Here is an 18,032-nt window from a genome sequence, read left to right on the forward strand (position 1 = left end):
GAAAAATCTATTTTGATAGGTTCTGACCTAAATTAATCTAATTTAATTCCACGTTCAGATTTTACATTGTATATTTAAGGAACTACTGCTTAGTACTGATCTTTTGCACATAAGACTTTAGGAATAAGTACATGTGATATTTGTTGATGATTCTCCCTTCCCCTGTCCTCCACCAATGGGATCTGATGACTCAAATCAAAGTGATCTCCCGAATTTTAAAACATTTGAAAAGGCCAATTCTCTGGATAGGTTTAGGAAATACCTAACAAATTCCTGTATCACATCTTCAAAAAGACCATTCAATTAAAAATAGACTTCACTTTTCACTCAACCAGAGAATATAAAGCAAGTCCATGAGTATTTCAGTTGTTCAGACAATAATTTTGAGTTAGTCTCAYTGCCCATGAACTAGCAAAACACACACCATCTATACCATATACACTACAGGGCACTAAAAAGTCTGTTTATGCTAACCYCTGGTTTCAGCCTAAGAGCTCATACTTTTCAACTTCCCTTTTCATTTGTAATAAAGCTGAATTAATATTTCTTTTATTGTCAGSCAGCTGGAGCAGCTCTAGGTGAATAAGCCACTTGAGCGCCATTTCTAGAGCCAYTTAGTTAACCCCTATTCCCAGCGTAGAGCGGGCTGTTCCAGAGTGAAGGACAAATATTCATTATTTCATATTTAAGTCATTTAATTTTTACCATATACACGCACACGCAAACTGACCTGATCACTGACCTACTTTGCTACTGTTAATTCTTATAAGAAAGAATGCATTGCATGGTTAAATGAGGGCCCTTGTCCATATTTTTTACAGTAATGGACTCCAGTCCGTCGCAGACCGCCCACTGTTTTGTGTAAAAATGCTTAGACCTAAATATGCCACCATGCGTTAAAGAGACAAAGCAAGGAGAAGAGACAGTTTTCAAAACTGGATTTAAATAACTGTTTCTTTCACAAAACACTGACCAGGGCACAAAAGCTGGAGGATAATTAGAAGCCCTCCACCAAAAAGTTGTTTAAGTGCTGTACAGCAAAACTAAAGAGTTATTCCACTCTTCTGTATTCTGTGTCACAGCTAAGAGCTCCATAAAGGATACTGCAGGCCACAGGCACCGGCGTTGGTGCGGTACCCTCCGAGCCGCTGGCCGCTCTCTGAGCAGTGCCATGTGAAATGCTTGTCTTGTCCAGTGCTTAACACCCACTCCATCTCCAGGACAAACAGGATCATCATGACCCTGCTTTGATGAGCTAGAAARGAAGCAGACAAACATCTAATTGCACCGCAGAGAACACGTGGGCAGAAGACCGCTGCAAGTACGACCCCCTTGTGCACAACTCCTCCGCTTCCTCCTCACCTGCTCTTCCTTCCCCACAGAAGAAACTTGTGTTTAATAACCCAGTTGACGTGAGCTACCTGTAAGGCTCCTGCCTGGCAAGTTTAATGTCTGCACGAGGAAGCGCAGAGGCARAACTTAATTCCTTCCTTGACCATATCAGCCCTTTTCCTTTTGCAGTAGGTCAGGTCTTCCTCACATCACTGTACCATCACCAACAAAGTGACTGTTGGGGGAATGACTCTGGGCTCTATTTGAACCTGTTTTGAGCTTGTAWGATGGCAGTGCAGATGTAAATGCTGTGGCACGCTGCCACTTCTCCCCCTGTGAGCTCTGGTGGATCTGGGTTGAGGACTGTGGYAGCACCCTAGCTGACTGAGGAGTTACAGCATGGACACAACCTTACACCAAACGAAAGTTTTAGTCTTGCATGTGAACTGTAAAAAAAAAATGGAAAAAAAAAAAAAAGCTCACAAAGATCACAGCTGGGTGAGATGAATAAAATAGCTGAATGAATACATTTCTACTACTACCTAAATAAAGCCATCAAAAGCTTTTCATTAAAGTAGTAGAACTCATACTTTTACAGAGGATTTTTTGTATGAATGACCAGCGGGTTTGCTGGTGAAGTGCTGAGTGAGCTGACATTTTTTTTTTTTAAAAAAAAAAAGTGGTTTGAAAGACATGTAGAATTGTTCCCAGCTGTAATTTACCGGGGAAAGCCATATTCCTCAATCTACAGGCCTACTGGTTTATTACTGTTCTGGGATCCAGAAATATGTACCATACAAAGCAGCCACCTTGTATTTGTTTGTGTAAAAGCTGACATGCTGGAAAGATTAAACAGCTTTGGAAGCTTAAAAACTACCCCAAAGCCTCCCTCTGAAACACAGAGTCAAATTCCTCAGAACAATACGGAAAGGTTGCTGCCTACCCTATACAAATTTAAAGAACAGAGTAGAATCATGTTCAAATCCTACAAAGGGAATYAGTTGTAGTAAGGCCTGCACAAGCTGACATCTGTCATTGATCCACACCACCTTTTAAACTTGGATTCCCCGAGGGCCAAAGTCAATATATGCATTGACACAGGTCTCTATAACTCTGATTCAGAGCAGGACCAGTTTACAGTGTAAGACTTGAACTTCGCCAGATGCTTTTACCCTTACCCGCAGCAGAGCTCAGATTATGGCCTTTGTTTCCACACACTTTTAAACTCCAGGTTTGTAATCAAGATAGGGATGGGAACTACCTAGCAGTAACTGCAGTTTGTTTAAACAACCTCTCTCCTCCCCAGCCTTCCAGATTTCTTCTCTTGAAAAAGTTCAGCCACCGCAAGGTTGACTAGTGCTTCTCTTCAGCTATTGGTGGGTCTCCCTGGGAGGATCTATGCTAGTTGGTGGAGTGGTGCCCTGTGGGAACGGCCACAGCACAAGTGTGCTGGTCCAAGGACCTGGAGGGCCCATACATGTGTTTCAGGGGCTCACATGCACCAGCAGTGCTATGGTCAGGCCCTTGCATCTCTTTGACAGAGGAGGGGCAAAGCAGGCCACCATGATGAGGTTGTTCAAGGCATGTCCAGGGGAGTTTCCTTTATCTCCAAGCAAGGACACTCTCCAGTCTCTCCAGGATATCTGATCCAGTGGTTGACCACCATCATGGAGAAAGAAAAATCCCTAATATCTAATGAGATTTTTTCCCTGCTACAATTTCTGTCCACTGCCTCTTGTTTTTTCACTGCACATTGCCAAAAAGAGCCTGGCACTGCTGTTTCTACAACTCCCATTCTGGGGCCATTAACAGCAGTAAGACTCATCTCAGCCTTCTCTTCTTAAAATTGACCAAWATCAGCACTCTCAGCCTCTCCTTATATGCCCCACCTCCCTAGTCATCCTCATGGCCCTCCAGGACAGTGATGACTTCTTTGTGCTAGGAGCCCAAAACTGGACGCATGTCTCCTGATACGGTCTCACTAATGCTCAAAGAGGGGAAGAGTCGCTTCCCTCAACGTGGYAGCTGTGCTTGTGCTAATAGAGCCCTCACCTGTTAAATCCCTCTGAASAGCAGCCATCCTTCCCATGTATCAACTTCTCTCCATTTGGGATCATCTGAAAACTGGTGGAGAGCACCCTCAATCCCATCATCCAGGCTGTTAATAGAAACATCAAATAGCTTTGGCCCCAGCACTGACCCCCTGAGGGAAGCCACTAGTAACCAGCCACCAGATGGATGTCATACTGTTGATCGCTACCTTTTGAGCCCAATTATCAGGATGGCATTCCTCCCATTTGTTGTCCACCAGCTCATATCACACCTTCACAGTTTAGWTACAAGGTTACTTGGCAGACATTGTCAAAAGCCTTGGTGACATCAAAGAAAACATCCAGTACTCTTTCCTTGTCCATAGGGAGAGTCATTTCATCAAATAAGGCAATCAGGCTGGGCAGGCCAGATTTGCCCTTGGTAAATCCATGCTGGCTGTTAGCAATCACTTTCTTGCTCTTCAGGTGCCTGGAAATGGCTTCCAGAAGGATTTGCTCCTTAACCTTCTCAGAGACTGATGTGAGGTTGATCAGYGTGTAGTTCCCAGAACCTTCTTCTGGTCCTTCCTGACAACAGATGTGACATTTGCTTTTTTCCAGTCATCAGATACCTGCCCTGATTGCCATACCATTTTGAAGATGACAAACAGCAGCCTTGCAATGATCCTGTTCAGCTTCCTCAGCACCCTTGGGTGTATCCCATGTTCACCCATGGACTTATGCAAGTCCAGCTGGTTTAAGCCTTCTGTAATTTGATCTTTCCCTAATGTGAGTACTGTTTTACTCCCATGGATTCTCCCAGTAGGTGCATGGATCTCGGAGGCCTGAGGGCAGACTTTACCAGTAAAAACTGAGGGGAAAAAGTCATTTAGTACCGTAGCCTTCTCCATGTCCTTTGTTACTAGGTACCCCAGCCTCACTAAGCAGTAGAACCACATTTTTATTAGTCTTTCCTTCATTTTGGACACATCTATTGAAGCCCTTCACGTCCTCACTAGTTTCAACTATGGCTCAGCCTTAGCTTTCCAAATTTTATCCCTGTAAACTCAGGTAGCATCACTGTGTTTCTCCCAAGTAGTCCAACTTTGCTTCCACCATCTATGTGCTTCTCGCTACCTTTCAGCTCAGTCAGTTCTTTGTTCTTCCATGCTGGCCTTCTGCCATGCCTGCTCAACTTTCTGCAGTGCTGAGACAGACTTCACTTCTGCTTCAACAATGCCAGTTCTCAGCATCACATTTATATATGCCCAGCCAGAAGAATTCTGCTACAGTCAGAGAGGGCAACACGATGGCAGCTGGTCTTTCATGAACAGACCCTTTTAAAGGCATCCATTAGCTATTAGTATTTCAGTATATAATTTTCTTCAGCCAGAGGTCCAGGTTGTCTGGAAACCTAGCTGCTGCCTGCAGTCAGCGAGCAAGGCTGATGAGCACAGACTGGGATCGCAGTGTGAGCAGAGGTCAAGGAATGAGTGGCGCATACAAAATTGAGCATGAGAACATTATGAGGGGGCTTTTCAGAGCATTATGCTGGTAGGCCAGCAGCAGAGCAGTACTGGCACAGGACAAAGTTTCAGAAACCTGTTCCTTTTTATCATGGAAATAGTTTGGCATTGACCAATGTACAATAGAGAAGATGTAATGGAGGTATCTGAAGCAATTATCCATGTGCTTTCTCTCAGCATTATCCATCTAGATGTAGATGAAATTATTYATGACTTCTCTATGCAAGGTGTTCCCAGCTGTGCAGTTGCCACTGCTGGCATCCATATGCCCATTAGATGCCCATTGCAGCGTTTATATGATTACACTGATCCCCCGGAATAGAACTTGAAAATAGCAGAGACTTTGGTGAAGGAACAGAGGAGATTCATGGACTCAGATTCACAGGGTATATGGATATAAACCACAATGCCTGCATATTCCAAAATTAAATGGGAATTCCTAAAAGTTAAATGCAACATTTTAAGTACTTTTTGGAACAGGAAGAAAGTAAAAAATGGAGGCTCTATGCCCATCTACACTGTGGTTAGTGTAGCACAGCCACTTTCTTGCTGCATTATGTAGCTCTGCCCAGATGCTGATGGACCATCTCATCATTTCAGCTGCATTTTGTGCACCACTGAGATATGAACTGTGCATCTGGAAGACTTCCTTTGAGAATTTAGCGGGACATGCTAGGTCCAATCATACTAAACACTTTGCAGATAGCTAAGTATCTGCTGTGACCACCACAATCTCTGCTCTGATGTAGGGAGACGTTTTAGCAGGACTGGTCTGCAACTGACCTCTTCTTGCAGCATTCTAGCCTACTGTAGCCTCTGGTGGGATACCACAGAAGGTCTCAAAATCAGAGATTATAGCTCTAGATTTATCATAGAAGGTGATGATGACAGCAGGGGTCATGTGAATAAAATTCTCAGATATTATCTTTTATCCTATGAAATCTAGTTTGTTTCTGGGTGTGTTTTAGGTTTAAAAATGAGTTTGTTTACCAAAATACTCTTTTTAATCATCTCTTCTATTTCTACTTACTCTAACCTAGACCCATAGTCTGCTTGGTAATTCTGCTATTTCTGGAATGTTGTTATATGCCTTTCTGCAATGTATCAAAGTCTCTCTTGGCCCTGTGCTTGGACATCTACTCCTGAATCTTCTTCTGAAAGGCAGGGCTTGTACCTTTTGCTAAGAGTACTATCTGTGGGTGATGAAGCAATTCAGGGTTTGTTCCATCTGCTGTTAAGTAAGCAGTAGACATTAAGGAAATTAAAACATGCCTAACCATATAAGTGCAAGGGGTGCTAACTTTCTTATACTCCCTCCCCCCAAAAGAGCTTCCATTTAGCACTCTGCTGCCCATCTGCAAGTGCTGCACACATTATCTGGTACCACTACACATGTGCTGATGCCAGAAATATCTGAACCAGGTAAAAGAGCACAGTTGARGTTACCTAAGTAAGGGAGGAAAGAAAGAACACATGCATGTAGAGAGCCATTTGTCATTTTGAGYGAATTTGACCCACATAAGGCTTAAAGAAGGAGAATTTCATAAGGGCTGAAGTTGATACCAGAGCAAGGAAGGGGTCTGGGCCCTAGGATTAAGACAGGATTGAAGATATGAACCAGCAAACAAAAAGCTGGTCCTTCATCAGCAGAAGGTTTGATCACCATCTGTTTGCAGAAAAAAAAGCAGAACACTTCCAAAGCAGCTTGGTGCAACAATAGCAGAAGGAAGAAAGGGGATGGAGGGGGAATGTGGTCACAGTGTGGGGAAAGCCACACAGCAAGCACCAGCTGAAAGCAGATCTGTGCAAGCCAGCTGAAGAAGGAAGCACACGTGTGTGTGGGAAGATTATGCTGTATGAGAGGTAGAGAAGCAGCAGACAGGAGGGAGCCGGTCCATCTGCTGCAGGAGGGTGGGAGGGAGCAGGGGGTCTGCAATCCTGCTAAGGGAAAGAAGCAGCAAGCACTGTGCAAAGAGCAGGTCGGCAAGCAGAAGGAAGGGCTGAGCCTAGAGAAAAAGAACTGCAGCCAGGAGGTGCACACTGAAATGCCAGTGGTGAGAGAGCAGGGGAGAGGAGGGCTGGCACTATATATAAATGAATTTAGAAAATAACTGCATACCCACAACATTACTGTGAAAGGATCAATGAAAAGTCATGATTTGGGCTAGAACACCTGGAACCACGTCTTGTTTTGGGCATGAGTGTCTCTTCAAATAAGTTCACAGCTTTCAGATAAAAATTTCTAACATATCAYCTGGGAGTCCTGCCAGGAAAAAACCACACTTATCAAAAGTTCTCCCATGCTGACAGAGGCAGTCTAATAAGGAAGTGATTCTTGTTCAGACTGCGGTCAGTTGCACTGGCTCTCCAACAATGTTAACAGACCCTCATTAGGATCCTCTGTTGTCCAMTATTTGGGAGATGCCATGTGAACTCACGGGGTTCTTCGGTGGGATGGCCCATAGCAGTTTTCCACGATATATCTAAAGATCTGCAATGCTCTGTAAAGCAGCACATCTGCCACACTGTAGCAGAGGATCAAGAACACAGCCATCTTTTTTTTTTTTTTTTTTTTTTAATTTTATGTAAAGCTGGTCTACAGACCTTGAGTGAGCTGCCACAGTCAATTGCCTGGCCACCTGGGCAAAACTGCCATACCACAGAATCATACAGAATGGTTGATGTTGGAAAGGACCCCTGCAGATCATCAAGTCCAATCTGCCTGCTCAAGTAGGGTCACCTAGAGCATGTTGCCCAGGACTGTGTCCAGATGGCTTTTGAATATCTCTAAAGAAGGAGACACAATCTCCTCGGCAACCTATTTCAGTGCTCTGTCACCCTCACAGTAAAGAACTTTTTCCTTATGTTCACATGGAACTTCCTGYGTTTCAGTTCGTGCCTGTTGCCTCTAGTCCTATCACCGGGAACCACTGAAAAGGGTCTGGTTCTCCCTTCCCAAAATTTTCAGCCTTCTGTCTCAAAAGCTTGGCAAGAAAGGTGCTCAGACCAGCAGAGGCTTCACCTCTGAGATACGTAACCTGAGTTCTACCTCCTTCACTTGTGACCATTTGCAATCACTAATGAGGAGCTTAAGTTCAAAGGCCAAATGAAATAGATCAAGGTTCAACTTTTGGAGTATTCTATAAAAAGTTTTTTTATTTTGACAGTGATCACCTAATAATGTATTGGTGTTGGAAATGCATGGAATCCTATTCTTGTAGATGTGTACATATGTCCCATGAGCAATCACTCCTAAAGGACCCTAGAATTGGCACGTCCTACTCCATGCTTCAGTACCTTCTTTTCCCCTTTACCTGCAGGGTGGGCTACATGGCACCCTAGTCCTTCTAGGCAAACTGGCATGACAATCTTCCATGGCAGTCTGTGCCTCCAGATCAGTCTCACCAGGCGAAACCCCCTACCTCCACACTGGCATTGCAGATAAGCTCTGTGCAGCAAACCAGGTGGGCCACAAGGAGGTCCTGCACCTAAAAACAGCCTGTGCTGTGCACTAAGCTCCAAAGACACATCCAGTATCTTACAAAGAGTTGTTCCTTTCCATTTGTTTTCTGAAAAAATTCAAGGAAAGCAAGAGCATTTACTATCTACTCTCACTATTGTATCACTCTGCAGAAATTGCAGCAAATAGAAGTGCTTGAAGATCASTTTAGGAACAGCATGACATTTATTTACACGATATTTCAGACTATAAATGTACTATGACGGTCAAAGATGCAGAAGAAAAAAAAAGATTTTAGCTCACCCTTCTGCCTAATCAATCTAATCAGTGTGATTAGACTGCAGTACCGAACCAAGCAGGCAAATGGATAAGYCAATTACAAAGGGAAGTATAGAAGAGTCAGTAGGACCGTTCTGTTATTCTATGATTCTGTTATATCTAAAAGATGTAACCTAGGTGGGTCAAACATTTGTGACTGCAGAACAATCACAAATTCAGATACTAAAGATTTATGAAGCAAGAATGCAGCAATCTTATTTAAGATATTTAATCATCTTTTGGTATTTTTGCCCAGTTCTCACAAGCTAATAAATGATTTAGGCTTTCTAGCTTGATTTTACAACSAACCAGGCATTCATGAAAGAGCTGAAATAAAACACTTAAAAGCAGAAACATTTTATCATGTTCTGTGAAATCAAGATTCTCTTTATATATAATCCAAATGTAACAAAGTGAGCCCCAGAGCCTTCATTTGGAGATTTAAATTATCCTCTCAGCCTTTCAAGGTATAGAACTTAAATATATGAATAAATACATATTTTAAAACGTATGTGAGAAATGTCAAGGCAACATGTCAGAGGCTTCCATACAGAAGCATAATGCTTAGCAAATCACATGGTTCTATCTCTTAGTCTAACAGCAAGAGAGAGAGAACAGACTGTAGCACATATTTGTTACTTTTGTAACAAYACTTATCACCAGTGCAGTGTTCTTTACACTTTTAACAAGGATAAATAGCTAGGTTTCTTAAAACATTGCATTAGGGAATATCAGAACAAGGAAAGGTATGGATTAGCATTTCTTGACCTTCTACTATGATATTATCTACTGATAGATGCATCAAGATGTATCAAGATCTACTGATAAAACCAGTATCTATGTTAGTTAAAGAAAATCAATCACATTAAAGGAGAATTGTCTCCATTCACATTCCTTTAGAGAATATTAAAAATAAAACGATGACAATGTCAACTAATTAACACTGATCACAGCTCTTACCCTGGTAACTTTTTACGAGTGTCATCTTGTTGTAGTCTTCTGCCAAAATGAATTCCTGGAGCAGGRGAAAAAAAGAAGAAAAAACAGCAAAGAAACTGTGCTTAGAGATGTAAAGTGTTTGAGAATGTTTTCATTTGAATTTGTTACCAATGTAAGTTCTCTCTTCCTTTTAACCACAACACTGTCTATACATTTGTTAATTTTGAGTACCTCCATCTAAACAATCAAATTATTTCACTTTTTAAAACTGCTGAGACACAACATCAAGAGTGCTTCTGAACACAATGGAGATAAAAAAGGAACTATTAAAAAAAGAAAACCCTCAGAAAAGCCCACAGAAATGACTAGCTCTGAGCCAACCTACCACAAAATGAGAGACATGAAATCCAGCACACACCAAACACCCAATTCCTCAGGACAGCCTGGGCAGAAATCTGCATGTGCACGTAAGTGTGTGCAGGTATGTGTACACACATGTGTGCATGTACGTRTGCATGTTTGCATGCCTCACACCCCAAATCAAACACTTCAAAAATTCAACTTAAAAATGTAAGAGCACCTTGAAGCCTCTTAGCCCAAACTACATGCCCATGATCCATCACGGGAGCACATGTAAGATTTCTGATCAACTTAAGTCTCTCTGCAGTTCAGGCTAATACTAAATCTGGACTTTCACTTGATTTGATCCCACTATTGGTTAATATTTATTCTAGAATCTYAGAAACAGACTTTCTTGCTTCACTACTGCTTCCTTGTGGCTAACAAGCAGTTGTGTGTGGGCACAGAGTGTGGTTTAGGATAAACTCTGCTGCCTGGTGGTGTGACTCAGCCTGGCTCAGCCCAGCGTGGCTCGCTCCCACGGCCGGGGAAGAGCACACCTATGCAGTCCTGCTGCCCTTGAGCTGCTGTTTAACTGCTGATCTGACTTTCGACCAAAGATATAATGAAAACCAGCAGCTAACAGTCTGTGAGGCAGCCTCGACTCTTGGAAAAACCCCGTATGATTAAACTGAATGAGCACCTGGGTATCCCTGCTGCTTATTTCAAAGAGGAGAGTTCCTCAAAGCAGGGAAACTGAATGGTCACAACAAAACTCCTGCAACATTACTCTGGAGCGAGTATCTAGGCAGAAGGTGGGCTCTGCAGCACCATCACATGAATTGGTTTTCAAACCACAGTCAGGTATCTACATACATACACTAAATACTGAGAGAAACATAGGAAAAAACAAGGAGTCCAAAGACATATCATATTAATAATTTATAACAAACTACACATAAATGCTCTGGTCATTTCTGCTCATAAGCTGATTATAGATATGTTCTCAGGAATTGATCTACTTCATCTTCTGTTCCTTTGCTCTAATCTGCCTCATATTAGCTACGTCCTGGCAGCTGAAGATTACAGAGGAGTGTTATTTGAACAGCAGTAACAAATCAATTAAGTCAGCTAGATTTCTATACCAGGGTTATCTTGACTCTAAAAATCATGAAGCGTTAAAGATCTGCTATATCTCCCTATCTGCTTATGGGGAAAAGTGTTTTTCATTAACCATTGCCTGAAGAATCCTAAAACACCACATAAAATGCTTTACTACAATGCCCACTTGAAGAAAGATCTTTTGTTATCAGACCATTAACTTTCTGCTGTTGTTAACTGAAGAGAAACAGTTTTAACTGCTGGACACAGTAGGGGAATATGTCTGCCTTTGCCACCAATTCAGATGTCCTGGTACTAACCCGAACTTCATTGYGGTGGCACACAAATACAGGTGACCAGACTTCAGCAGGAGGGAGAATGTAGTTTGCATTCTCATCTTTCTTTGGCATTTTGTCAATATTAAATTTGACATGACCATCCTATTAAGACATCTTCAGTGAAAGTCTGAAAAGGCTTTTGAATCTCTCTATTTAACTATAATGCATAGAATCAAGCACAACTGGAATACTAAGGTTTACCCAAGKATTGATTACCTATATATGCTTAAATAAAAACCACGTGTGTTTACTATCGACACACCACTTTCCCTAAAGAGATAAAGGAAAGAACTGGTTCAAGAGTCTTTAACACATTACAAAATAAATTCAGTTCCATTAACCTGAATACTGGACACAAAAAAAAAAAAAAAAAAAAAAAAAAAATCTTGCTTTTCCTTTCCTCCTTTTAAAGCATGTGTTACTTCGAGATGTACTTCCTTCTTTGCATTTTCTAATCTTTCTCCAGTCCTTTTACTTCATGTTTCCCTTTACACCATCACATGTTCTTTCATTTCATTTATTCCCCTATCCCTCTCAAGGCCAAATGTATTAATTGCTTCAATGGACAGGTATTTTAACACAGGGCACCTTGCTCAAGAAATTCATGCCCTATTGCACATACATTGTGTCATCTGCACTACAAAAACGTCGACTACGTTTCTTAAAAACATCCTGCCAACAGAAAGAGGTTTTTATCCTTCCATACATAGATACTTTGTGCCTCTCAGAGCTCTTGACACTCAGTTCACATTAGACAGCTGTTTGGTTCTTCTTAACAAGCTAGAAAGGCTGAGGTCACCCACTTGACTCAGTCAGTGCTTGTTTTTTATCAGAACAGGGAAAGATTACCATGGATAGACCATGCCATTTTGAAAGCATGGGGTGGATCTCCCTAGAGGCTTGGCTTTGTCCTATTAACTCGAGCAATTGACAGCGTTCTCCCCATGTCTTCCAGAGAACAACCAACTAGCAAGAGAACTGGAGGAGGAYAGATGAAGACTCTCAAATTTACTAGCATAGTCTGAATCTATTCCCSTTGCAAAGAAAGCTATGTAAAATTATTACAGTGTTTTCACTTTATACAATACAAAAATTGGAAGAGGACATAAAATATGATGTAGTTTTCTTGAAGATAAAAATATTAATCTTGCTACAGGGGCAAGGAGGAAGGGTGCATACCATCAGGTAGAGCCTAACTCAATCAAAGGTATTCAAAGTGCTGTTTATGGCCAAATCTGTGGACATCTGCAAGGTTAAGTGATGTGGAAGATGAATCTATTTAGTAAGTATCATCTCCAAAGAAGAAGTCTGAAGAGGCAGCCCTGATGGTCTATTTTCCTTGTTGCTCAGTTCAGAGTGTGCAATAACTGTCTGAACAAGCATGGTCAGAGAAAAAAAAATAATTTCATCTGGCTTCAGCTACATAAAAGCTAAATCCCCCAGTTCCTTCCATAGGGAATAGGGAGAGATACTCATGCCATTCTAAGACAGTTTCTAGGGTAAGTAACATGGAAATCCCTAAGGGCAAATCACCTCTACCTTATGGCTGCAGAGCCTAATGATTAATTTTTTCTAGGAAGCTAACTTTCAGATGGATAAAGTTAGGTAAGGATTCTTATCTCAGCTGTGGAAATCCCCTGACTACTACAACTGAAAGACCTTTCCTCTATTGCTTTTCTGTGTGGTATTTGAGAGATTAAAACATTCTTTCCTCCACTTACGACCAAGGGGTTTATGACCACAGAAAAGTATTCTGGCTTCAAAAAGACAGTTGCTAAGACATAAAATTACAGACATGCTGTTGCTTCTTAAAATGGCATTGCAAAGTGTAAGAAAGACCGAAAGACCACTTTTTTTTTTTTTTTTTTTGCTTTAGGTACCCCTGCTCATCAAGCAAGAAGATTGACAATCTTTCACTCAAAAAAGTCTATTATTCTGCACAAATGTTTGTGTAGCCTTCTTGAAGAGAAGCTACAAAAGGCTGAAAACAATCTCTTACTGTACCTTTGCAGAACCAAAAATTGTCACCCTGTTGTTACCATGTTTCACATAGAAAAAGTGGGGCACAAAAGCTCACCTCAAGGTTACTGTTGGAACATCTTTCTTTGACAATAGCATAGCTTCCCGTCCTTCCWGAAATGTACCATCCGCACTTCTGAGGTGCCAGGCTTATAACCAAAAGCCATCAAAAACTTCATGCAAAAGAAAAATGCTGTTCYGCTTACTTATCCCCATTTACTTCTGAAAGTAAAAACCTTACTTTCCTGTACTGTGTTATGTGGCACTCATGTGAGAACTGTATGAGCTTAGAGCCCTTTCCAGGAGTCCTTTCTGTTTATGCAGTCAAAATGAAGGTGCAGAATGTCAGTATAGAGCTTTTTTATCCTGCACCCAGCTTACACAATGATGCTGAGTGTTACCAGAAGTGTATGGAACAGATGACCAATTACCAAATACTGAGACTACTAGCAGAAGTTACCTGTACTTTCCTCTGAGGTCACAGAGTTAAAAGTGAGTGCCCTAAGGCAGTCAGTTCTCTTATTTTGTGGTTAGAGTACCCTGCTTGTATTTTCCTGTGCTAAACTGATCATCATATTTGTGCCCAAGAGGGAAAAATTTCCCCTTCCTCTGGAAAGTGGTTGCAGCCTGCTTTTGAGTACCTCGGAGTGCTTTTTAGCACCTCAATATGGCAAGCGGGTACCCTTTCTCTTCTCCCCTCCACTCCTCCACAACTTCTTACAGCACATTACATTTCTGGCTTTTTTTTACAAGTCTTAGGGTGCTACAGAGGGATGTGAACTTGTGGAAGTTTGTGGAGCAGATGTTCTGCACAATCTACTGCCATGCAGCTGCCTGCAGTAGTGGGGACTAAAGCAAGCAGCACAGACAAGCCCTCCCCCCTAAAAGCTTGTATTCAGAATAAGGAAAAAAACCCACAGCTTTGCAACAGATAGGATCTGCCTATAGACACAGCAATATAGACTAATAATTACCCAAAGTCACATGTTGGTTTACCAGCTGAATATTTCATTTACTGTCTTTAGCTTTAGAATGGAAAATATTTGACTCCATTCAGACTCAAGCACCTTCCCACTCATCAAGGCAAAATGCCCTGAAGACAAAGGACACATCTCTTGCATCAAGCCAGAGTATTTAAATACCTTCTCCTTTACAGTTGCTTTTACATTCCTCAAAAGGCTGGTGCAACAAATGTGCCTAGCAGGACTGGCAAATTAAAGCTATTTCACAGAGTGGGAAGGAGGGAATTTCAGAGGTGCAGAGAATTCTCTGGCACTCTTCCTGTTGCCTAGACACAAAAGCAGAAATCTCCTATGGCCACTAAAAATCTCCGTTACTGAGCCATTAATAGCTTTATAGGTCAAAACCTTCACATCTTTGATTTAGCTCACAGGCAACAGCTAAAAGGGTCATACATCCTCTCCCAAATATCGGGCTGACTTTAGTGCAAACAGCTGCCCATGTGTCAACCTGCAAACAAATTCATTTAGTTATAAAGCCTGTAAGGCAGAGACACCAGCAGCAGGAGTCTGAAATGGCAGCAAAATATTCTTTAACTGAAAGTGGAGCCTATTGATTAGGCAAAAGTGAAAAATATTTCTCTGACCCACAGGTCTATTCTACTAAGTAATATAGCTCTTAGCCAGTCAACTCAAAGACAGATCCAATGAATAAGGTCAACTGCTACTCTCGGTCTCTACACTAAAAGACAGATTCCTGCTTTAATAGTCTGTTTCCTTTCCATGCACACAGATCCTCTTAGATATTAATGAACCAAATTTTTCAACAACAGCACTGCCAATTAGGAATAGCTCCTATGAAGGAAGTGAGATGAAAACATAAAATCTGAACCACAAAKTTTGGAAAAATAGCTAGATTTGGAACTGAAATCTACCTTCTGCCTCTTGGAAGATTATTTTTCTCCTCTTAAAATTGCTGCTTTCAGGAAACTTTGGAATGGTATGATTTATAAGGCACTCAAATTTAATAAAACAACAGCTGTTTTTCTGTGTTTTTATTTTTAAGAGATATGCAAATTAAGTCATTTTGTTTAGATGTCTAATAAATACTGCAAACCCCGCTCAATATCTATGTGGCAGTTGGCATGAATTTTGTAATAAACTTCAATTTTCTATGCTGCAGCTTCAGTTCTACTAGCAGTAAACTTTATCTCTTCCAAACACTAACAAAAATATCCTCACCACAACATCACAYATATACTTCTCAAAAGGGAAGCATTTCAACTAGAAATCTTTGTATGTACTTACTGAGATTGTACCATTGTCTAGACCTATGGACAGCCTTCTGGTTTCCGGGTTAAAAGACATGCATGAACATGGAGCTGAAAAAAATGAACATGTTGATGAAGTTAACAAAACCGTGATCCTCATTATCTTGAAGTTCTGGAAAGCCTAGAACTAGCTAACATGCTTTACAGTGGTGTTCATCATTTTGCCCCTTCCAAGCATTAAAAAAAGTGTTCTTGTAATTCATTCAGTCCTACTTATTAGGATATGGAATAACTTCTACTTTTTGCTCCAGTTCCTTCATTATTTTCTTGCTGAAGTTATCTGAAAATAGGCATGTCATACAAGAGCAGTCGTGGTATCTTGGTATGAGAGATACCAGACATTTCAATATGAATCTGAGAGATTACTTAGCAAAATAACTTAGTTTCCTATATTTGCCTGAACTTTACTGACAATAAAATCAAACATTTTATTACATCAGATGTTTGCATCTTATACCTGGAGTAAGAAAGTTAACTTGTAGTTATCGATGTATCAGCCAGTCAGGACTCTGAGTCTAACCATCTCCTACTCTATTTTCACCATAGACAACACTATTATAGTAATCWTATACTATGGCCAAAATAAAAGTCTGTTGAAAACTAGACATTGTTTTCTTGCACCAATACTTTTCTATAAAYATCAGGATATACTCTTAAATTGCATGCAAGTAAGTCGTGTTACGCTCTCTTGAGAATCTGGTGAGGCTCACATGCCAGTGAAAAGCCAGAATTTTCTAAAAAGAGTTTAAGAGTTATGCTTGGTTTAAATGAGAAACTCCGAACTTGCATTCAGCTGGCAGGGACTGTTTTAACACAGCAGCATGCAGCTGGGCATCCTGCTGTCCCAACAGAAAACTTCAGTAACAAGTTTTTAGTAGCAGTTGCCAACTGTAGCGAGGGGCAGATTCTCACCCCTTCTGTAGTAGCAAATTTCATTTTTTTAATTATATTCTTGTGATAAATATACACACTGATATGCTCTTAGTTYTATTTTTTCCCCTCTTGGTCTCTATTCTCCACTATGATTATTTGCAGTGTTACTAGTTAGCTTTGAGTGCTTCCTTTTGCAGTACTGCCTATCTGGTGTATTCTTGGCTTGCATAATGCCTCACTCAGGATTAAACAGTTCAGTCAGCTCAGCAGATCATCCTCATTAGTTTAGTTGGCAGCACAGCTATATGAAGAGAAGGAGAGTCTATGTTGGCTATTAAATAGAAATTGTTCTACCCTCTGTACTGACTCCCTTTTCAAACATTTCCTGCAGGATAACCAACAGCAAGCAGAAAGCCTACCAGACTCCCATCCCATCAGGCAGCTCTCTTTATTCTTTCCTTTCATTCCTGGAATGATTGACTCAATTAAATCAGAGAAATGGCTTCAGTTCAAGGGAACTGTTAGAATGAAAACACTTCAATTAGGGCTACTAAAAGTGTCGAAGTGCTCCTTTCTATACCTTCTCCTCAGAAAAGGTAAACCTGACTCTTTGGTTTTACCTTCTCCTCAGACAGTGGTGTTGTAATGGAATGAGAACATTAAAAAATACCTAACAAAGAAAAAACAATCATAAACAGAGTAAATATCAAATCTTTTTAAAGGCAATTAATGCTGGAATTGACATAATCTGTATTTTAGCTTTAAAATGCTCGAGTAAATATCAAATCTTTTTAAAGGCAATTAATGCTGGAATTGACATAATCTGTATTTTAGCTTTAAAATGCTAGACTGTGCATACACTGAAAGRACTACTAATATCTCTGAAGACAATTAATAGCTTGCAGAAAATGTCTCAGGTAAACTAGCTATTTGAAGTATGCTTTTTCCAAATAGCTTGAAGCACTTAAGACACAAAGGTGCAAGCAGCTGCTTGAGATGGGCTAATAAAAAAAAAGGCACTTTTGTGCTCCAGATCCGTGTGTACATAAGCATAGCAGTAGAAAGACACTTATCCTGCTATAATCATTTTCCTAAGGGAATTCTTCAGTAACATGTACTCTTGGAGAAATCATTATGTCARCACTAAAATTATGTCCATACTAGCTACACTAATGTAATTAAAGTGATACCACTTGTTGTGACAYGACTGCAGCAGCTTACGCTTTAGTAAAAGTTAGACAATRACATTCAGATACATAAGCACTTAGGCTCATTAAAAGGAGAGWGAAAAAAGTGTGTGTGTGTTATGGTGGGGTACTCAAGTTCATGAAATTTAAAATCCTTTGGAAATAACWGCCAGGAAAAATACTCTGAAGGCCCTCTACTTCAGTGCCTTGCTATGGTTTGGATTTCAGACTGGAACAAAATAGGTGCCCCATAGTCGCTACAGAGGTTGGGCAGGATATT

The 18,032-nt window shown here is 40.8% G+C and overlaps 1 protein-coding gene across 1 annotated transcript in view; it reads right to left on the reverse strand.

The window, feature by feature from the left end:
• The window catches only part of WDFY2 (WD repeat and FYVE domain containing 2), a 70,842-nt gene that overhangs the window by 16,445 nt on the left and 36,365 nt on the right, over nt 1-18,032 (reverse strand). Inside the window, exons 3-5 of the mRNA XM_085324982.1 lie at nt 15,670-15,743; nt 9,627-9,681; nt 1,105-1,255 (exon numbers count right to left, since the gene is read on the reverse strand). Of these exons, the coding sequence (XP_085181108.1) occupies nt 1,105-1,255; nt 9,627-9,681; nt 15,670-15,743 (280 nt within the window). The remainder of the gene's footprint in view (nt 1-1,104; nt 1,256-9,626; nt 9,682-15,669; nt 15,744-18,032) is intronic.

This window comes from Rhea americana, unplaced genomic scaffold (genome assembly GCF_003343005.1).
Source record: "Rhea americana isolate MKP2758 unplaced genomic scaffold, rheAme1 scaffold_95, whole genome shotgun sequence".
NCBI classification, from domain to species: domain Eukaryota; kingdom Metazoa; phylum Chordata; class Aves; order Rheiformes; family Rheidae; genus Rhea; species Rhea americana.